Source organism: Podarcis bocagei (assembly GCF_964188305.1).
Source record: "Podarcis bocagei genome assembly, chromosome: 5".
NCBI lineage: Eukaryota > Metazoa > Chordata > Lepidosauria > Squamata > Lacertidae > Podarcis > Podarcis bocagei.
In genome coordinates this window covers 98,777,293-98,800,344 of record NC_138129.1, presented here as the reverse complement: position 1 = coordinate 98,800,344, position 23,052 = coordinate 98,777,293, and the positions used below count along the sequence as shown (strand labels likewise).

The 23,052-nt window shown below is 46.5% G+C and overlaps 1 protein-coding gene across 3 annotated transcripts; it reads right to left on the bottom strand.

Annotated features, from left to right (window-relative positions):
* Positions 1 to 603: 603 nt before the first annotated feature.
* KIAA0040 lies at positions 604 to 22,981 on the bottom strand. 3 transcript variants are annotated; one of them, XM_081194557.1, is made up of 4 exons: positions 22,160 to 22,254; positions 6,359 to 6,554; positions 3,741 to 3,861; positions 604 to 2,636 (listed from the first exon to the last, which is right to left on the bottom strand). In XM_081194557.1, exon 4 carries the CDS (start codon positions 2,526 to 2,528, stop codon positions 2,223 to 2,225), a length of 306 nt encoding a protein of 101 aa, XP_081050683.1. In that variant the 5' UTR covers positions 2,529 to 2,636; positions 3,741 to 3,861; positions 6,359 to 6,554; positions 22,160 to 22,254; the 3' UTR covers positions 604 to 2,222. The 3 variants fall into 3 exon arrangements, with proteins under 3 accessions (XP_081050683.1, XP_081050682.1, XP_081050684.1); XM_081194556.1 differs by lacking the exons at positions 6,359 to 6,554; positions 22,160 to 22,254 and adding an exon at positions 22,848 to 22,981; XM_081194558.1 differs by lacking the exon at positions 6,359 to 6,554 and having other exon boundaries at positions 22,160 to 22,310.
* Between the last annotated feature and the right edge of the window lie 71 nt (positions 22,982 to 23,052).

Below are 23,052 nucleotides of genomic sequence, written 5' to 3'. Positions count from 1 at the left end.
TTCAGGTCACATATGCTTCAGGTTACAGACTCCGCTAACCCAGAAATAGTACCTCGGGTTAAGAACTTTGCTTCAGGATGAGAACAGAAATCGTGCTCCAGCAGTGTGGCAGCAGCAGGAGGCCCCATTAGCCAAAGTGGTGCTTCAGGTTAAGAACAGACCTCCGGAACAAATTAAGTACTTAACCCGAGGTACCACTGTACTCTTGGGTAACTGTTTAGGCTTCTGCTTCATTGTTTGCTTAGCCTGGCAGTCCTACTTATAGGCACAACAGCTGACTAACAAGAACCAGACAGGCCTGTACCACTTGCCTTACCAAAAAAGCTACAAATTCCCTGTGTGTGCATGTCAAGCACCCAGCACACCACACACAACTGGGTGTTATGCTTGATAGGTTACAATTTGCGCAGGCCTGAATCTGTGGACGACAGCTTTTGTGATTGTCATCAGATTTCAGCTAAGAAAAGATAAGTACTTCAGCTCCCTTTTCATCTCTGTGCAAACCGTTTCCCTGCGGCCAGTAAAATAATAAAACTGTTTTCTTTTCTCTCCCACCCAGTAAATGAGAAGTAGAGGCTGAGACACGATAAATAATCAGGTTAGTTTCATTTAAATAAATTTATTTTTTAAATAAAAGGCTTGTTGGGTTGGGTGCTTTTTTTGTTTTTTTGTTTTGCATGTGTGCATAAACTGTGCAATATAAGGGCAATCTCAGAATGCATATACAAAAACAAGGCACAGGACAAGTATTGATGAAAGAAAGGCAGTTAGTTGCACCACTGCCTAAGATTAGGGCAGATCATCAGGTGGACTTCCTAGGTGTATCTAAAAATATACCAGCAATTGCCTTGTCAGGGAATTCATTAGCATTCCATCTACAGACGACCTGAAATGTTGGCCCAAGTTGAAATTTCTCCCAAATTCCTAGATATGCTGATGGGTATGAGGCCCTCATAGAAATGAGTTTCATAGCTCTACCCCATTCACGTTTACACAGAAGCAAGTCCCACTGTATCAAAGGGGCTTGCTCCTAGGTAAGTACACACAGGGTGACAGTCAGTAACTCCAGGGAGTTAGATATGGGCTTGAGGGAGGCTTTGATCTGCTGTGTGGAACCTGGGAAGAAACTCTGTCCAGGATCAGAGAGGAAAGGAAACTTTGGGATGAAGACGGAAATGGAGACACCACTTCTACAACTGAGAAAGAAAAAAAAGGAGGGACGGAGGCACTGAACCTCACTGCCTAGAAATCCTGCTCAAGGCCCCCTCCCCAAGATTTAACCAGACTCGTGAGACTGTGGGCTAGAAACCTAGAACCCATTGAAGAGTTGAGATTCTTGGTTATATGGAATTCTGTGGGAGTACACAAAAGCCCTAATTATAGCCTTTTGGGCAGATATTGTGGATTTGTGAAATCTGTCATCAGGGTTAGGGGACTCTTGTCATTTGTGAGGGCGAAGGTGCATGCAATTCCACATCCGTTTCCAACAGTGAGGAAGCAAGGTGCTTCCAGGAAGCCCACAGGTAGGGTGTTAAGGTCGCCGCCTTCTCTCGTTATTTGTCTCCCGGCGTGTGGTACAAAGACTTACACTCCCTTGAAACCTAGAGGATCCCCTTAGGCCACTGTTTCTCAAACCTGGGTCCCCAGTGATGGCCTTGTCCCGCTCCACTAATCCCCTCTTAAAGCCATCTAGGCCAGTGCCCATATAAAACCTTTCGAAGAAGTCCTCTGTCCCTGTGGGTATGCATATGGTGACAGCGCTGGTACATGTGGTAGTTTGTCAGGGCATAGTTTGCTAGTGCCAGTCCAAGGCTTGTTTAAGAGTCACAGATACCTGTTCCTTAACTGCTAAAAGGGCTGGCAAGTCTGTTCAAGTAAGTCGTTATGTACACGTTGGACTAGTATGTCTGCTGGCATGGCTGTTAGCTCATGCCACCTGTTTGTGATCATCAGTGTGCATGTAAATGTGTGCCCAACTGAAGACTCCCCAGATCATCCCGGTGATGGGCCAAGATAGCTTCTTCAATCCAAAAACCTTTATAAAAAGGAAAAGGGAGGAAACAGCTGAAGGTCAGTGCTTAAAGGGGAGGGACCCAGCATGATTTGTCCTCAGTCTTAGGCTATGTGGCCCAAAGTGCAATGTGAGACATTTAACAGAAGGCGTGTGTGTGTGTGTGTGTGTGTGAAAACACACACAAGCTCCTGTCCATCCCTCCCTTTCTCTAGGCCAGCAGCGATGGCCTCTTTTCCAGCATGAGCGCTTTGGGCTGTGCAGAAATCCACAGGTCCTCTTCCTTCTTTCTCCTCCTCATCTTCTTTCTTCTCTTCTCACTCGTGCTGTAGCTACCGCTGTCCTTCCTCCGACCGCCACAGAAACAGCAGTGGCAACAGACAAAGATGCCGACCAGGAGCACGAGGGTGGGGAGCCCCAGAAGCACCGCCAGGCAGACCGTGTTGTAGACCCCCTCCTGGTGTTTGGAGAGGATGAAAGTCCAGATCGAGTGGAAAAACTGACTGATCTGCTCCATGGCTGGAGGAAGGGCGGGTGGGATGTTAGACCACTCCCCTCGCCTGCTGGGTCACCGTCTGCTGCCCAGAGCACATGGGTCTTGTGTGCAGATTCCTCTCACCAGCCCCTGCACAGGTGGGAGATGAAAGGTAAAGCAAGGCTGCCATTGGGTATCCCCTTCAGATATTAGCCAAAGACCTCTGCTGGTAAGGCTATTATGACACTCCACAGCACAAAGTCAAGGTGACATATATGGCTCTCCTGCTTCCATTTTATTCTCGCAACAACCCTGTGAGGTAAGTTGGCTGGGAGACAGTGACTGACTCAAGATCACCCAGTGGAGCCTTCAGATGTTGGACTCCCATTACCCCTTGACCCATAACTAGGGAGGGTGAGAGCTGTAGCTGAATGACAGACATCTGGGTGGGGGGAAGGTTTAAAGCAGGCATTTCATGCAGGCCAGTAACTCAAGATTTGTATAAGCTGGGGCTGAACTTTGGAACTGGCAGAAGCCTGGCCTAAACAGGAGGGATGACACTCCTCCCCTTTCCTTTTGCTTTTCAAAAGTAGGAGCCAAATTTCAGGAGGTGGGGGGGAGTCCCCCCCCCAATAATCTGGAATGGCACTTTGCTATTGTCCAAGCAATAGCTGGGGTGGGAAAATGGCAACTGCCATTGTAGACAGCAATGCCCCACTGTCAATGTCCTAACAATATTACAACAGCTCTTGTGATGTGACATTTTTTAAAAGGCATTTGGAAGTAGCAGGAGTGCTGGCAGGTTTCACCTCCTCTCACAAAAGGTGAAATGCCACCTGCTTTTCATCATTATTATTTTATTGTTCATTCCAGTTCTATACTGCTTTATATATATATATATATTTGGGGGGGAATAACAAAGCCGTTTAGAGCTTACATTAAAATGTTAAATAAAACATTGCAGAAGAAAATAAAATGTAAAATATAAAAATAATAGTCTGTGAATGATGCCACAAAATGGGGGTGGTGATTTACCACATGTAGGTGTAACTGTAGTCAACCCCGCCCCCCATTTTGAAACTAGCTTCTCACACCTTTCAAATTTACCATGAATCAAACTGATGGATCAAATCCTGATTCAGGCAGGCAGTGTGACTTGTTTTGTTTTCAAAGGGCTGAATGGACTTGTGTATTTGGGCCTCCCTCTTTTTCTCTTTCCCTTTCCCTTTAAAAGGCAGTATAAAATCCAAATACCTTGAGAAATTGCTTCAGGGAGGAGTGGAGGGGTGAAGGAGGGGTGCCAACAGAGGCTTCCAAGCCAATCAGCACAGTGCACAGGTGTCTTCTGCAGTAAACATACAGAACCAAGTTTGATCTAGGAGAGAAGATTGTACATTTAAGCAAAATCCGCAGTGGGTGCTTCGTCAAAAAGTTCAGTGTTCATATTATATACATCTGCACCCCCACCTTCCCAGACTGATTCTGACTTGCTGTTGAAGGCTGTCACTGGCTACATAGAGCCTGACAATGCTGTGAGGAACAGCCCTAGGGAAAACAGCAGCAGGAGCACCAATAGATGTCACCAGAGGATGTCAAGGGGGCAAATCTCTTTGGTATTTTATTTGCACTTCCTGTGACCCTTGGCTCAGGCTTAGTCACTTTCTCTTGGGCTTCCAGGACAACTGTTGCCCCAGCTCTTATCATCAAAGCTTGTGAAGTTTTGCAACTTTTCATATGGCTCCTGTTTCTGAACACACGTCTGCTTTTTGCTATAGCCACAGCATATCAATGAATTTCTACAATGGAATAGGCCGTGAATAGATAGGTCTGATTCTCATCTCCAGTACAAACACTAGGCATGTGGGTGCTTTGGGTGTGGGGTGTGTGTGTGTCATGGCTTTCTGTCTCCTCCCCCACTTCCTACCACAGATCACACTGCCAACATGTCGGGTTCTCTGAAAGGACTGTTAGCAGAGTTCATTCTGCACCTGCAAATGCAACTCACTTTCCTACTAACTTCTGTTCAGCACAAGTATTAGCTGGGGCTGCAGGAGCAAAGAGGGAGGGAGGAATTAGGCTAAGGTTACCAGACGTCCCCGTTTCCCGGGGACAGTCCCCAGATTTACAAATCAGTCCCCACGTAAAATCCATTGAAGTTGAAAAGTGTCCTTGGATTCATTGAAAAAAATCTGGTAACCTTAAATTAGGCAGCTAGGTGCTTAGCCTCCTCCTATTGAACAATCTTTTTTAATATAATCCTTTATTAGGCAGAGCAAACCACACATTATCTAACAGACACCATAAACAAATTGTGCAAAATACGAGCTCAACATAAGAAGGTTTGTCCCGGTCAGATCTTTAACTCCAGAGAAAATTAATTTGCATAAATAATACAATACAATTGAACAAGTATCTAACACCCAATGAACTAGCTCTGCTCATTTTCAAGAGTGATTTCACTTCATGAAAGCTCTCCTTCCTAAAGCTTCCCAGTGGCAAAGTTTCTATGTTGCACTGGGGTTATATGGCTGACCAGTTTTCTCTAGCTCCAACCTGGAGACATATGAAACACACAAACAATTGTCTTGTTCAGTCTTTTGGGGTGTCCACTGTGGTGGGTATGCATTTGGTAGTCCTGAGCTCATAGACCCACCTCTTTTCCTATCTGATTCCAGCAGTAAGTATGTAAATACATGGACATTTGCACTACGGCAAGACTGCCTACACAACAATACCCTCATGGAAGGCTAGTCTAAGATAGATAAGGTGGTAAAAGGATGAACAGAGACAAAATTTCAATGCAAATGTTTCTTGTGCCAAACAATTCAGAAACAACACCTGAGCAATATATCTAAAGTAAGTGTCGAACTTCTCAAAATGAAGCATCCACACCACCAGGATGCACCACACCATACAAGGCACATGAGCATCATGTCCAGCCCAATGCTTTGCTTTGGTGTAAAGCAGTCAAGCACAGCCAATACACAAATGGGCAAATAAACCGAGTTTCCACTATTTTTGTTTTAAGCAGTCACTGTTTTGGAGAGAGATGACCCTCTTGACTCTCCACTTCCTTTTTAAACTTTCCCCTAATTTTTAGATGTTTTCTTTAGAAGTCAAATGTGACCACGTGGGACTTCCTTGGCAGCTTAGCTTGGTTAAATTAGCACATTGCTGAAGCTACTGTCTGGTTTTATACTGAACTTAAAATAGAACTTTAAAGAAACAGAAGCCTTAGCCAGTAAAGTTAATTCACACAAGACGTACTGAAGGTACACTCTTCTAGATGTCTACTTAGAACTAAGCCACACAGAGTTCAATGAAACTTACTCCCAGGTAAGTATGCATAGGATTGCAGCCTAAAGTAACTTTTCCTGTTGCTAAGTTTGCTTGGGGCTCTTCTCAATTTAAAGGTGCTTTGGCCCTTTTAAAATTAGCTTTAATTTGGGTTTCTCATTTAAGATTGAACTGCAGTCAATCAAACCTTAATTGTTATGGCAGAGATAAACCACCACAAGATAAGTTACTACAGAATTATCTCTATAGGATTCAGCTTCTGACTTTTGTTTGTGTCAGCTAAATAAAAACCTCCTTGCAGAGATGATTAACTTGCCTGTCTGTTTTATTCCTCTATGCTTTCATTGCCTTCGGCTTGCTTGCTTTTATTATCTTAAAGATGTGCTACAATGCAGAAGGCACATTCCAGGCTTGGAGTAGTAAGAGAAAAAGAGGAGACGCAACACTGCAACAGTCCACACATAGTTGCATAAAACGTGCATATGCTAATCTATCTGTATAGATGCAAATTTAAGAAATTGGTTACTATCATTTCAACCAAAATATAAGAGATTCCAGTGGTTCCAGGCACTTACCCAGGGTTTGGTTTTCTCAGAATGAGAAACAGTAGAGACTGTGGTGTTTAGGTTTATTTACCCATCATATATGCAACCCAAGCCTACAATGGAGGGTCTCACAGTGTTGACACCCCAAGAGGGTCTTGGGCTCAAGCCCTCTGGTTTTCATCTGCTCCAGAGGTGAGGCTTAATTGCTCAGCTGCAGTCACCTGGCCTGGGAGAGAGAGAGAGAGAGAGAGAGTGCCCCATGATCTAAGTCTGCAAAACAATCAATCCACAGCTGGGCCATCTCCAAGAATAGGAGCAGGAGTCAGCTTTGGGAGGCTTAATTGCACAAGGCCATCTACAGCAGTGTTTCCCAACCTTTTTTGGGCAAAGGCACACTTGTTTCATGAAAAAAATCTCGAGGCACACCACCATGCCAGATGGGGAAAGGTCACTTTTTACTTATGTAAAAAAAAAAATAAAAAAAAAAATAGTAACAGCATAGAAGGTAATGGTTAGGCTAGCATCCCTCTTCCAAATATGCTAGGTTTTTATTTGCAGGGACTGTTCTACATGGGAAAGCATTCAGCACTGTCATTCTCCCATCTGCCATCTGAATTGGTACTATTCTGGGTCAACTTACTCTGCTGCATGTGTAGATGAAAATGGCACCAAGTGTGGGGGAGGGGGCAGAACAGGTTTCAGATACAGGATATTAAGCATACACGTACTTCAGATTGAACTGGTTGCTTGCTTTGCAAGTTTTCATTTCCCAAATGACTGCCTTGGCAAGCGCAATACCTACCAGGCTCAACGCCGGTCTCGCGCTGCCGCTTCCCGCGCTCTCAAGGACCCGGGAGGAGGAAGGCGTGAAGGGAATCCCGAAGGCGCGAAAACCTCGCGCATGCGCAGGCCTTCCGCCTGCGACAGCCCAGTAGGGAGCTCGCTCGCCGCCCCGCGTGTGCCTATGTGGGGCACGTTACAGCCCCGTGACGTCAGCGCCACGCAGGCAGCCAGGCAGGCAGACGGCGAGAGCCCCGCGCTGGGCGGCCTCTCCTCGCTGCCGCCGCCCCGCCTCTCGCCGCCCGACTCGCCCGCCTCCCTCCCACGGCACACCAGGCAACGTCTCGCACCGGTTGGGAAACACTGGTTTATCTCTTTGATGTCTGATGGGAGGGCATTCCACAGGGCGGGCGCCACTACCGAGAAGGCCCTCTTGCTGGTTCCTTAACCTCACTTTTCACAGTGAGGGAATTGCCAGAAGGCCCTTGGCACTGGATCTCAGTGTCTGGGCTGAACGATGGTGGCGGAGACGCTACTTCAGGTATACTGGACCGAAACCGCTTAGGGCTTTAAAGGTCAGCACCAACACTTTGAATTGTGCTCGGAAAGGTACTGGGAGCCAATGTAGGTCTTTCAAGACTGTCGTTACGTGGTCTCGGCGGCAGGTAGCAGCGCTCACAGCTTACGGACTGCACCGTGTAACAGGTGTCTGGCCCAGCAGCCTAAGGCGGACAAGCCACTGAAACAGGCATTCAGAATCCATTCATTTCATAAAACCTGCAGGGCTCAATCTCTGTGTTTGTGTATGTGTGTGTTTCTGTTTTGCCCAAAGGTCTGGGGGTGGGAGAGAGCTCTTTAGCATGATGCTTTTAAAACAATTAAATTATCAACAAACAAACCTGATGATACGAATAGCAACGTCAGGTGCTACCGGGGGGGGGGGGGGGAGAAGGGGGCCTACTCGGAAGTAAATACTGCGTCCAGGCGCAATTAGCGCTGATTTAAGGTGCACCAAGACTGCCTAAAAACCTCACCAAAGATATGCAACAAAGCGCTTCGTTGCAGAGGACAGAGTTTGTGCACCGTGGAGGCTGGAGGGCTTCTATTCTACATGCGGGGGTTGGGGGGGCGAGGAAAATGTGCTCCGTGGGGGGGCGGGGAAGGCAAGAAAAGGAGCTGAGCTCTAACTATAGGCTCCCACGCTTGAGCAGGCCCGACTCGGTGGGGCGGACCACCCTCTCTCCTGGAGGAGGAGGAGGAAGAGGAGGAGGAGATTCCCATCCACGGCGTGGCCTCCCGCGCTCCTGAACGGGAAATCTCTGCAGCCCAAGACTCTCCGCAAGGCAGCTCCTCCCTTCCTGCCTTGAGCCGCCGCCAGCCGCGCCCCCCTCCCCAGTTATCTGCTGCCTGCCAAGCCCCGCCCCTCTTCATTGTCCTCCCCTTCTGTTTATACACAAAGACCCCCATCTTCTTCCCCCTTCCCCTTCCTCCATCCCTCGCTTTTTTCCCTCTCTTTCCTTTTTTAAAAAAAATATTTTCTCTTCCCCTTCTTTTTTTCCACCCTTTCTTTTTTCTCTTTCTCCCCCCCCCCTCCCCGCCCTCCTGCCTTCCTGGGTTAAAGGATTTGAGCAATGGGTCTGGAGGTGGAGCTCGTCGGAGGATTAGCCCGACTCGCCCGCCTCCCTCCCACGGCACACCAGGCGACATCCGGCGGCACACTACTGTGCCGCGGAACACCGGTTGGGAAACACTGATCTACAGCTCCTCAATTACAATTCTTCTGCATTTCCACTGCAACAGTGTTTTAAGAACTTTGTTGAGGGGGAAACGAATACCCATTAAGCCTGTCTGTTGGGTTAAGAAATGCTGGTCATTTCTGAAGTTATGTGATCTGTGTGGCTTCTTTGTTGATGGAAAACAGGAAATACGCACACCAACAAACCATGCTTGTATGACTAATCTTCTACGAAGCTCTGTTAAGAAATTGTATTATGTTGTATGACTGGTCTAGACTGTTAAGCAACTTAATTATATCTTTATATTGAATTGTACTGACTTTCATTTTAATGATTATAGTAATTTAGTTCTGATACTACTTTTCTCCGGTATCATTTTTCTACTATTTTCTCCTATACCCCTTAATCTCCAGGACTAATCTCAAGGCTCAGTGGTTCTAGAAGGCCATTGGTTCCCTTAGGCCCTGCTGACACCAATGGGACTCAGGTTAGTCATGGGCCAGACCAAGATATTTTGGCACCTGAGGCAAATGACAAAATGGTGTCGGGTAGAAGAGCTCAATTTCCCCCCTACATCTGGCAACCAATGTGCCCCTTGGTTTTCCGATAGTACATGGGTAGATGAGTTTAAAAAGCCCGGGACAAAAAATTTCACGGCCTGTATTTAGCATAAACTTTGCAAGTGTATACTCCATTATGATAATATATATATGCATCAGAAGGCTTAGTTTGGTCGGAATTGAGCACACATTTGCAGAGTTAATGCTAAATACGGTACATTGCTTCCAGTAAATGAGCCAGCATAGAGGATTGTGAAAATTTGTGTCCTGGGATTTTTAGACTCATCTTTCCATGTACCACCTGAAACCCAAGGGGCACATTTGTTGCCAGATGTGAAACATGTTGGCGTTATTTTCAGTTCTCCTACCCCACTCTGAAGATCTACATTAGGCACAAGAAGGGGCGAGAAGAACAAATACCTACATTGGGATCCTGCTGCCTGAAGCTGTTGCCTCACCTTGCCTCATTGTTGGGCCAGCCCGGTAATGCCCCATTGACAGCAACAGGATTTAGGCATAACTAAATTTCTGTTGCTTGGAGCCAACGTTTTCTTATTTCAATCCTTCTTACAGCAGCTTTAGTTGGTGGATTATACTGTATCACCAAACTAATCAAAACCACATCAGTGTCAGCTGAGAGCCCAATTTATTTATTGGTTGGCCTTATAAGATGTTATCTCCCTGTTCTGCAATTGGAAGTAATCTGATGTTACTTGAGGTCACGGAGAGCTGCATGAATATCTAAATGGACAAAGGGAGCCTCATCACACCCTGCCAAGCCCCCACATGGCAGAGAGCCATGCGACTTGCCTGAGGATGCTCAGGAAGTTTCAGGCATAGCCAAGAACGGAACCCCATTCTCTCCTTAATGTCTTCTTTCCCTGAAGCACAACAGCCTCCTTCTCCTCTGACCTAAATAGACTCTTCAGCGCCATCAGAAGGTGTCAGCCCTCAAACACACGCATCCCAGCCCTTACTTCAGGTTTACGAGGCTTCCCTTTCTCCTGTCAACAGGGGACAGAGAATCATAGAACTTTAGAGTTGGAAGAAAACCTGAGGGTCATCTAGTCCAACCCCCTGCAACGCAGGAATGTGCAATTGTCCCATATGGGGACTGGACCTGCGAACTTGGTGTTATCAGCACCACGGTCTAACCAGCTGAGCTACTTCAACTGTCGCTTGGAAGGGGAATTTTTCAAAAACCTTCCAAGAGAATATGAAGAACAATTATGTTAGCTTTTTCCTTCTGATTTCCCTTCAGTTAATGTTTAACTATCAAAGCACAGCAGTGCGTGGCACCAGGGCCCATGTTAATATCAATCAGCTATAAATATTAGATTGCAAAGAGCTGGTGAGGGGTACAATTCATAGTTTTAAAACGGTGATGGTTGAATGCAGATCCTGGCATAGTCTGGTGTCTGAGTTTTATCCTTGTTCACTTCTTTAATTCTTTCATCTCTTCCATTCTGCTAGAAATAGTCTGATTTGCAGAATGCTGCTCAGATTTGGCCTAATTGCTGCAGCAATAAACAAAACAGAATAAAATGCATAGTTCTATGAAATCCCTGCCATGTGCCTCTTCTTTCTTGATCTGCAGAACTGTACAGGCACAGCATGTTTGATGAGGAAAAAGAAACAGAATAGGTAGGAGTGGCGCATAATTCTCACTGGGAATTTTTCAAAAGAGATGGTAGAAACTGGAAACTTGCAAGATGAAATTCCAGATCTAAAGGGGCACACAGAGCTTTTAATAGCCTCCTTGGCATCAAACTGTTTGCACAGAGAGAGAGCAGACTCAACAAGAAAGTGAGGAATTCCAACGAACATATACAGTTTATATTACCAATCCTGCCAACATGTTCTAATAGCAAACATGGGTGTTTCTTGTGCCAACTAGTGTGGCAATGGAGTCGGATCATCATCATCAGACAAGGTGGAAGACTCCCCAAGTGTGCAGGAAATTATTATTTTGTAAAAAGAGAGGAAGAGAAGGACAAGAGGAGACAATCCCACTAGACCTCCGAAAAGGGTGAACACAAGCAGAGTCCTGTTGGTGGAAGAGAACGTCTGAAACAGTTGAAAGCTCCTGGATGAAAACAAGGCTGTATTGTTCCAAGCAGAGGAGCAAGAGCAGCCTCCTGAACAGCATAAAAAAGAAAAGGCAAGAGTATGCCTTCTGGCATTTATGATGTAAAAAAATAAGAAAGGAGAATTTCAGGATGTTCATTATTGATTTTGCATGTACAGTGGTGCCTCGCAAGACGAAAAGAATCCATTCTGTGATTCTCTTCGTCTAGCGGTTTTTTTGTCTTGCGAAGCAAGCCCATTGACGGATTAGCGGATTAGCGCTATTAGCGGCTTTTAGCGGCTTATCTGCTGATCGGGTCAGCTGATAAGCGGCTTAGCGGCTTAGAAAAGGGGGGGGGGGGAGGAAAAACCCCCAGCAGGAACTCGCAAGACATCGTCGTCTTGCAAAGCAAGCCCATAGGAAATTCATTTTGCAAAGCACCTCCAAAATGGAAAACTCTTTCGTCTAGCGAGTTTTCCGTCTTGCGAGGCATTCGTCTTGCGGGGCACCACTGTACTCAGGAAAAGAAAAGAAAATGACACCACCTTTTTCCTTCCAGAAGAAATGCTTAATCCTTTAAGGTTTGCATTATTGTTGTTAATTATAGTAATATATTGATTTTTATCACATTTTCTTTCTATTGAAGTATACTAGCATTGTAGCAGGAGGAAACCAAACCAACCAACCAACCAACCAACCCAAAGCCCTACCATCAAATGAGTTATTTAATAGAATCATAGAGCAGGAAGAGACCCCGAGGGTCATCTAGCCCAACCCCCTGCAATGCAGGGATCTCAAGAAAAGCATCCATGACAGATGGCCATCCATCCAGCCACTGCTTAAAAACCTCCAAGGAAGGAGAGTCCACCACCTTTGGAGGGAGTCAGTTCTACTGCTGAACAACTCTCACCTCTTCAGAATCTCCTTTCTTGTAACTTGAAGCCATGGGTTCGAGTCCTGCCCTCCAGAGCAGGAGAAAACAAGCTTGCTCCATCTTCCATTTCATTTTTTTATGATGGCTTTCCAAAAGTGTGCAAATGTGCATTGCTATGTCATCAGTGCTGCTGGTAAAACATTCCAGTGGTACCTCGGGTTACAGACGCTTCAGGTTACAGACTCCGCTAACCCAGAAATAGTACCTCGGGTTAAGAACTTTGCTTCAGGATGAGAGCAGAAATTGTGCTCCAGCAGTATGGCAGCAGCGGGAGGCCCCATTAGCTAAAGTGGTGCTTCAGGTTAAGAACAGTTTCAGGTTAAGAACGGACCTCCGGAACGAATTAAGTTCTTAACCCGAGGTACCACTGTAATTCAGAATCCCAAAATATTGGAAGAAATTTGGCAGGGGAGGGTTCCATAATTATCCATTGTATGAGCAACACTTGATAGCCCCTCTCGGCACCAATGCACACCTGTTAATTGATGGCACAGCAACCCAGCACACCTTTTCTGAAACTCTTAGTGAGCACCTATATAAGCATGTAACTCAGAACAACTGTCCTTCCCTGACCACTTGGAAAGGATTAGGAGGAGGAATTAATTCCCCATTGTTCTAGTTACATATTTTATTCATTCATTCATTTATGCAAATTGTAACTTGTGCATGGAAAGTAAGGGGAAAGATGTTGCAGAAAATCAACAGATCACTTTAAACATCCAGTTTGCCCTTTTCTGTTTGAACTGTCAACTCTTTGGGGGCAGGTTTCCTTACCGCTTATCTGTAGAAGGGTAGCAAATGCAGTGCCCTCCAGTTGCTTTGGACTACAATTCCCATCATTCCTGCCATACTGCCAGGGGCTGATGGGAGTTGGAGTTCAACATATCTACAGGATACAACATTGGCTATCCTTGATGTTTAGGATTGTGTGGTGCATCATGTCTCTATAAACCAACCTGCTCCAGACATGTATGCTAGCAAATGGTAGCTTTCGTCAGTCTGTTTCCAATTTATTTTGCCTTCTAACCCTGAAAGGCTCTTTTATTTGTTTTTTTGAGGGGGAGAGAATCAATCCATACAGTGTGCAACCCTCTGAATGGTTTTTAGCCGGGTGTGTTACAGGAAAAGGCAAAGGGTGTGCAATGCTCTGAGAGTTTCCTCTTTTAACACTCAACTCCAGTCTGCGTGGCAGAGCACAGAAGTACATCAAAGCTACAGTCTTCACACTTTTTACTCCCATTCTGTGGGTTGGTAGGCATGACTAGAGATTAATGGTGCAAGAGTTGCTAGGTCACATTATACTACACATGGAGAAACAGGGAGGAGATGGGGCACAGAAAGTGTGCAGGAAAAAATAAGTTCAAAATACATTGGGCCAATAAAATCGTTATTTTTGTGCACATTTAGAATGTTCTCTCTCTCCCCTTTTAATTATTTATATTTTTTATTTTCCTGTGATTGGTGCTTTCCCTTCTTTGCATGCAAGATAAAGTTCTTGCAACCACCTGCAAGTCTTCATGCAATCACTGTGTCAACAGGTTTAAAGGCTTCAGTGAAAACAGATAGTATTTGCAGGGTTGTTGTTTTTTAACACAGTACACGCAAAAATAAAACATGAAAGTCTACCCCCTTTTCAAAATGGTACTGACAGTTATCCACAATAATGAGGGAATATCTTAAAAACATGAAGGCATGTTTCCAGTGAGTTGAAAATGGTTTGAAAGAGGAATTGCGGCTCGTGGTACTCACACCTCTTACACTTTTGATTCTGGTAAACATGTTTTGTAGGTTTTATTTTTTTACTTTCAAAATCCTGCAAAACCTGTTTGGTCAGTGGAGAAGAAGATGTGTGTGTTCCCTGTGGAAAGCAAAATCTCTCTCAAGCCACTTTCTTTTACAAAACTCCTCCAGAGGTGCCTTTTTTCCTCCACTGTTCCTTTACCAGCAGTTGGCAAATGTAAGTCTGACAGATAAAGCTTCCCCCACCATTTACATTCATGCTAGGAAAAGCTTCTTCTCCCAACAATACAATCCTATGCATGTCTACTCAGAAGTAAGCACCAGTAAATTCAGCTGGACTTACTCCTGGGTTAGTTGGCATAGGAGTACAGTGTAAATTTCTCTGTCCAACGTCTACTATGGTACAGGTCAAATGCTACAGATAGAAAACACACACACACTGTAGCAAGTGGAGAGAACAATGTGAAGAAGGCTCGCCCAAGACATTTTGCTGCCTGAGGCAAAGGAAAAGCTGCCACTTCCCCCACTCCAAATCCAGAAGCTGAACTGGAGACCGAATCTTCCCTTTACACTGTGTGTGTGTGTGTGTGTGTGTGTGTGTTGCACAGACTGCTCTGTCCTCCAACAGAAGGAACAACTTTGGGGCTCAGGATCTGCCCCCTGAGATAGGGGCTGGCCCCAGTGCAGCATATTTTTTGCCTATAAAGGTTTAAATGCACTTTCCAATGCAAAAAAGTTAAAGAATGCTAAAATGATTAAGAATTGTTGTAAAATTGTGAACCCTCCACCCTCCCTGGAGATGTTTGTTATATGAAGCAATGTTGCCAGCAGAATGTCTGAGAACAAGAAGTGATGTTTGGGCAGCAAGACTATATGTGTGTATGTGTGTGTGTGTGTGTGTGTGTGTGTGTGTGTGTGTGTGTTTAAAGGGTTCATGTCCGGCTTGCAAATATCACAGACTCATTCCATTTACCATAGTTTTTGGGTCCTGTGAGGTTAACAAACAACAAGGGGTGCCAGTAGGCCAACCAAGGTGACTGGCCAGTCTGTATTTTGATGTGTGACAGGGGTGTGTGTGTGGGTCAGACTGGGATCTGAGATGGCTAGTAGCGGGGCTCCTTTTCTTGGGAGTTCAGATCCCTGGTATGCTAAACCTCTAGAGAGAAAAACAAATCCTTCGCTTTCTAGAATTAAGCATATGGTCACCACTTTTTTCTTTGCGAAAAAGAAACAAGACAATTCCAACACATATCCTTTCTCCCCATCACTGCATCTACTTAGCAGAAAGACAGCAATACAATCTGAATTTCTGCTTGCCATTCAGCTGGCAAGGGAAAAAAACAGCGCTTGTGGATAAGGGTCTTCATAGCACAGTAGTTTGGCTGCAATGACAAACCTCTGATGTTGGGAGGAAAATGTGTCTGGCTCTGCCTGGTGAGAGATGCTCACCCTCCCTGGAACAACAGGCATTGCAGCAGGAGGGCAGGTGTCTTGCGCGCGCGCACACACACACACACACACACACACACACACACACAGCATTCCCATTGCATTCTCTTAATCCTAAACATAGTTATTAGGGAGCAAGCCCAGTGTAAAATCAAAGGGCTCATTTCTAAGTAAATATGCTCAAGGTCAAAGTGCAGAAAATAGAAAGTTTATCTGAGAAAAATTTAGGTAGGTAGCTGTGTTGGCCTGACGCAGTGGGAATTTTTTTTTTTAAAAAAAGTTTGTTCTGGGTACAGTATAAGCTTTCTGAAGTATCTGAAGAAGTGTGCATGCATACGAAAGCTTATACCCAAAACAAACCTAGTTGGTCTCTAAGGTGCTACTAGACATTTAAAAAAAAAAATTTACTGAGAAAAATTTAATAACTTTAACCACAGATGCTACTGCAGCAGACTTGAGTCTACTGCAGCATCTGAACTGGCTGCATACAGAAGGACGAAGCCACAGAGTTTCATCATATAAATCACAGAAGGTTTTATTTCCACCCCCTTTATTCCAATCCCTGTATATATGCTCATGTTTCTTTAGTTTCTCAGACATTAAGAACAGGAATGTATTTTTAGGAAACCAAATGCCGAGATTCTCACCTAATCATTTGGATGATTGAGACAGAAGGCTTTCCTGGGAGCCCTAGGCTTGTTTGGACAATTATTAAGAGCTCATTGACAATATGGGAGGCGAGCATCCCTGAACGGCATCTTGTCCATCACTAATAATCTTCCCCAACTGCAATAGGCAGCTACAGGTGAGTTGTGAATTTACTTCACGGGGCAAACTGATGGTAAAACTGTGGAACAGGCCACGGAATCCCCGGTAACATGCAGGGATTTCATGCATAGCTGTCAACGTTTCCCTTTTTAAAAGGGAAATTCCCTTATTCTGAATAGGATTCCTCGCAAGAAAAGGGAAAAGTTGACAGCTATGATTTCATGGCACGTGTAAGTGGTTCCTTGATAAGCAGGTCAACGTGATTCTCTATGTAAGGTAATAAAAATGTGCCACAGAACTACTAAGGAGAAACAATCACTCTTCTGACTCAGGGGTGACACTGACTTATCTCCATGTGAACCAAGATACAGGCAAAAGCTCTTTTTGAGCATCAACAGTGGCTTGCTCAGAATCCTTCCCATAACCATCTGAGCTGCTCATGAGTGTTTCCTGCAGTGTCTGATTCCTCCATGGCTACTAATTCCAGCCTTTGAGTCTCTTTCATCCATTTGTCTAGTTTTTCTTTCCTTGGTAAAAAATTGTATGAAAATCTGAATCACAGACACACACATTTTACAAAACAAAACTGAGAGGCAGGGTGTGTTGTGCTCACTGAATTTGCTTTCGCTTTTGTCCCTCACAGAATACACACAAAATGTGGTAATTTGACAGCCATTATTCAAGGCACCTTCTTTTCTGCCTATCATCTAATAAAGGTAAAGGGACCCCTGACCATTAGGTCCAGTCGTGGATGACTCTGGGGTTGCGGCGCTCATCTCGCTTTATTGGCCGAGGGAACCGGCGTACAATTTCCGGGTCATGTGGCCAGCATGACTAAGCCGCTTCCGGCGAAACCAGAGCAGCGCACGGAAACACTGTTTACCTTCCCGCAGGAGCGGTACCTATTTATCTACTTGTACTTTGACATGCTTTCGAACTGCTAGGTTGGCAGGAGCAGGGACCGAACAACGGGAGCTCACCCCGCCGCGGGGATTCAAACCGCCAACTTTCTGATCGGCAAGTCCTAGACACAGCACCACCCTACAATTATTCACTGAATTAATAAAGACTTAAGCTGAAATCCTATAATCACTTACCTGGGAGTAAGCTCCATTTAACTCAATGGAACTCACTAAACGTGTATAACATTGCACTGTAAGGGATGCAACTAAAGATGGATTTTGTAGGCAATGTAGCTCCCTGTGAAATGCAGAATTTCAGTGCAGTGCAGAGAATTTAAGGAGCAGTCACTTAATGGTACTATTAAAGTTGGCTGTTGCATAGGACCCTGAGAGCTGGACCCCTTTTGTCCTACTCACGTGGCCAAGATTTGCATTTAACTTACTGGACATGCCTGATGGGTTTTGGTACTCCACCTCGGTGGATGCTGCAAGTCTCTTGAGACAGCCCATCCTCACCCATCCTGCCAGGCCCTGTGGCTTCCCTTATCCCCCTGGGCCTCCTACCCTTAGCAGGTGTGCCTTCCCCCAATGTGACCACAGGCACATGCAAAAGAGGTTTTCTAAATGCACCATTGCTCTCAAGTCAACTGTCTGAGGGATGGGGGCGTGAAAGGCAAGTGCAGAGGCCAGAGAAAATCACTAAACGAACCCCCAGGATCTGTACGCCCCACCCCTTTTAAAAGATTTGGAAATTAAAGCAACTTTTTGGCAAGCGTACTTCTAATTCCTGAGGACAGACAGCAACATTCTTCAGCGGAGCTCTTTGCTCTGACCCCTGTTCTAAACTCCAGGGAGAAATGTGACAGTGTTCATAAACAACATGGTGAAGCTCTGACAAGTACTTGGCCGCTCAGAGGATCCAGTTTTTGGCTCCTTCCCCTTTCCCTCTGGCTCAGCCTCCACAGCAGGGCCTTCTGATGCCCCCATCCTCTGCCTTAGGAGGGCTCCTGCTTAGAGAGGCATACAGCAAGGGAAAAACGTATTTGATCCCCTGCTAAATTTGCCCGTTTGCCCTCTGACGAAGAAATGACCAGTCCATAATTGTAATGGTAGGTTTATTGTAGCTGTGAGAGACAGAATAACAACAGGAAAAACCCCAGAAGCCCAGAAGACAAAAGTCAGAGATTGATGTGCATTATAATGAGTGAAATAAGTATTTGATCCCCTATCAACCAGCCAGATGTCAGGATACCTGGTATCTTCACTGTGCGTAAGGAGCTGAGATTACAAGCACCTGCTGTAAGGGAGAGGTCTTACCTGTAATCCCAGCTCATTACAGTACCTGTACAAAAGATACCTGTCGACAGAAGCAATCAATCCAGCAGATTCCAAAGTAGCCACCAAGACCAAAGAGCTGTCCAAGGATGTCAGGGACAAGATTGTAGACCAGCACAAGGCTGGACTGGGTTACAAGACTATTGCCAAGCAGCTTGGGGAGGTGTCAAATAGTTGGTGCAATAATTTTCAGATGGAAGAAACACAAAATAACTGTCAACCTCCCTTGGTCTGGGGCTCCATGCAAGATCTCATCTCGTGGAGTTGCAATGATCAGGAGAACGGTGATGAAGCAGCTGAGAACTTGTGGATGATCTCAGGGAAGCTGAGACCATAATCACCATGAAAACAGTTGGTAACACACTACGCTGTTGAGGACTGAGATCTTGCAGAGCCCGCAAGGTCCCCTTGCTCAAGACAGCACATGTACAGGCCCGTCTGCACTTTGTCAATGCACATCTGAATGACCCAGAGGAGAACTGGGTGAAAGTGTTGTGGTCAGATGAGACCAAAATCGAGCTCTTTGGCATCAACTCAACTTGCCGTGTTTGGAGGAAGAGGAATACTGTCTACGACCCCAAGAACACCATCTCCACCGTCAAACATGGAGGGGGACACATTATGCTTTGGGGGTGTTTTTCTGCTAAGGGGACGGGACACCTTCACCGCATCGAAGGGACGATGGACGGGACCATGCATTGTCAAATCTTGGGTGAGCACCTCTTTCCCTCAGCCAGGGCATTGAAAATGGGTCAAGGATGGGTATTCCAGCATGACAATGACCCAAAACACACGGCCAAGGCAATAAAGGAGTGGCTCAAGAAGCAGCACATTAAGGTCCTGGAGTGGCCTAGCCAGTCTCCAGACCTTAATCCCATCAAAAATCTGTGGAGGGAGCTGAAGGTTTGAGTAGCTACACATCAGCCTCGAAATCTTACTGACTTGGAGAGGATCTGCAAAGAGGAGTGGGACAAAATACCTCCTGAGATGTGTACTAAGTCATCTTTTGCAAAGGGATCAAATACTTATTTCACTCCTTATAATGCACATCAATCTCTGACTTTTGTCTTCTGGGTTTCTGGGGGTTTTCCTGTTGTTATTCTGTCTCTCACAGCTACAATAAACCTACCATTAAAATTATGGACTGGTCATTTCTTCGTCAGAGGGCAAACGGGCAAATTTAGCAGGGGATCAAATACTTTCCCCCCTCCCTGTACATATAAATCTGGAACCCACCACAAGTGTTCCAGGGGGCCCAGGCTAGTCACAACGATCACCCCCTAACCCCGAGCAAGAGCTGAAGAGCCAACAATATTGTCTGAGAAAGGCAAAACAAAGGCAAGGGACCTTTTAGCCCCCTCCCCTGTTAGTGTGAAAAGCACCCTTTCTTGAAGCACCTCAGGGCCAAACTACACAGGACGTATGTTATCCATGACTGCAACTCCCAGTGTTGCACCTGCAAGTTCCTGAATTGCTTGGAGGTAGTGCACATTCTCTACCTGCCCCAATCAAACACCTTCATGAAGCTGTTCTTAGCTCTACCAGTGGGTATAGGGCACCTGCATTTTGTCTGTCTTTCCACCTCTACTGAAGCTACTAGCAACTTCAGAAGTTCGCAAATCATAGAATCATAGAGTTGGAAGAGACCACAAGGGCCATCGAGTCCAACCCCCTGCCAAGCAGGAAACACCATCAGAGCACTCCTGACATATGGTTGTCAAGCCTCTGCTTAAAGACCTCCAAAGTAGGAGACTCCACCACACTCCTTGGCAGCAAATTCCACTGTCCAACAGCTCTTACTGTCAGGAAGTTCTTCCTAATGTTTAGGTGGGATCTTCTTTCTTGTAGTTTGGATCCATTGCTCCGTGTCCGCTTCTCTGGAGCAGCAGAAAACAACCTTTCTCCCTCCTCTATGTGACATCCTTTTATATATTTGAACATGGCTATCATATCACCCCTTATCCTCCTCTTCTCCAGGCTAAACATGCCCAGCTCCCTTAGCCGTTCCTCATAAGGCATCGTTTCCAGGCCTTTGACCATTTTGGTTGCCCTCCTCTGGACACGTTCCAGTTTGTCAGTGTCCTTCTTGAATTGTGGTGCCCAGAACTGGACACAGTACTCCAGGTGAGGTCTGACCAGAGCAGAATACAGTGGCACTATTACTTCCCTTGATCTAGATGCTATAAATGGATGGCTGCAGGACGATACTATTTCCATCAGGAAAATTATGCAAGGGAAAAGGTGGCTGCCCCAACCAAAATCAGACCTGCTTCTGATTTCAGAATATATATCCGAAGAGGAAGCCACAGATTCCTTGTGTCACTCACATGCAGCTTGGCTGCCAGTTGCTCAATATCATTCACTGCAGGTGCCCAGTAAGGGAAGCTCTGCCAAACTGGCCTCCTTTGCTGTTCACACTGGATAGGGAGGGGTTAAAGAGCCTCTGGCTTGTGTCTCAGCTTGGGAGAAATTGGCCTAATGTGCCTATAGACTGCAGGTGAGTAATAAGAGAGACAATCTCTGGGATCCAGACTTGGCCCCTGTGACTTCCAGTCGCCCATCCCTATGGTTAAGTCATGCGTTTCTTCATTTCTTGCACTGTTCCTGTGCCAAAGTGTGAGCGAATACTGAGGTATGCAAGTTTTGGGCATGTTGGGGATGAATAACCTATCTGAGCACCAGCGGTGGAAAAGCAGTGTGGAATTCTAGGAAGCCAATGCAAGTGAAATATGTGTCGTTTTGCTAGTGAAGTCTGGTCCTTTTTGTTTTATGAACACACCACAGCAAGAGCATCATCTACCTTCCACAACAACATTTTCCCTTGTGAAAAATTCTGGGCCATCATGCTCACTATTTGAAACCCCTGGCATTAAAGCCTGTGGCCACCTTCTTAGCATGGGAGAGAACAAGGCACATAACCTCTTTCTCATTATACAGTAGTACCTCGGGTTACATACGCTTCAGGTTACAGACTCCACTAACCCAGAAATAGTACCTCGGGTTAAGAACTTTGCATCAGGATGAGAACAGAAATCGTGCTCCGGCAGCGTGGCAGCAGTGGGAGGTCCCATTAGCTAAAGTGGTGCTTCAGGTTAAGAACAGTTTCAGGTTAAGTACGGACCTCCAGAATGAATTAAGTACTTAACCCGAGATACCACTGTATAGGTTTATAGGTAAAATATGGCGGTTTGTTTTTTTTTAAAAAAGAAAGATATCTGGGTTACTTTCAGTTTACATCTCTGTGTTAAAACAGCCACACAGGACATATGCCATCCTGCCTGCCCTATAGCACTACGAGTCCCACTTCCGAAAAATGATGCCCAGCAAAACACTTCTCTTTTTTAAAAAAAGCGCTGTTCTCTCTCTAGCAATGATACTACAGTCTCCGAGCTGAACAGATTCCACATTGTCTCAGGGCTCCAGCAAGAGAACTGGGCGACTCTTACGAGTTGTTTGTGGGGCTGGCACTGCCTGGCTAAGCGGACTTGGGCACGTCGTTTGGCCTTGTGCACCCCATTTTCTCCCCCACAAGGAATATAATCCGGAGCGTCCATCCTACCTTCCCTCCCTGGACGAGTCTCCAGCTCTTCTCAATATTTCTTGAAGTGGGGTCTTGCCCAGGTCTAGGCAGAAGCCCAGGGGCGGAGATGAAGGTCCCAGCCTCCCTCCCGGCTCCCTCCGAGCCCGGCGTCAGGGGCGCGCCGCCTCGCAACACGCGGCTTCCGCGTGGCTAATAGTTGCGGGTGGAAGGATGAAGCCAGGAGTTTTCCGATCCCGCCTTAAAGCCACCTCTTGCGGCAGCCAAGTCCGGAGAAGGGCTCTTTTGTCTGCCCCGGGTCCGCTGCACGTCTAACGCGGCGGCCGCTCCGGAGCCCCCCAGGTCGGGGCTGGGCAACCGCCGAACCGCTGAGCGCGCCCGGAGCTTCCGGGAATCGGGATCTACTTGGGGAGGGAGGGAGCAGGCGAGACCCGGACCCCGAACCGACGGCAGGCTTGAAACCAGCTCCGGCTGGTCCCGAGGGTTTGGCTCCCCGTCCGGGTCTCGCCACGCGCATTTACTTGCGCAAGGCGACGCGTCTCCAAGGAAGGGCCGGGAGCGCCAAAACGGCCGGGAAGCGGATGCGAGCCTGGACGGCGGGGTGGGCAGAACGCGCCAAGGCTGTTTGGCCGCTTGGGCGGACCCGAGTCCGGGTCTGGCTGGATTCCGGAGGGCAGGCAATAAAAGCAGCGCGGCCGCTCCAACTTACCGGCTGCTCCGCCATCCACCGGGCGGCCCCGAAGTTTCCGAGCTGCCGACGAAAGCAAAACAAGCAGCCGCCCGGCCGGAGGCGGCCGTGCCTGCCTCTTCCTTCCCGCCGGCTGTCAGCCTCCCTCCCTCGCTCTCCCCGCCCCGCGCCTCCTCGGCTGCACCTGGGCGGGAGCGCCACTCCGGGGGCGCCGCTTTCTCTCGCG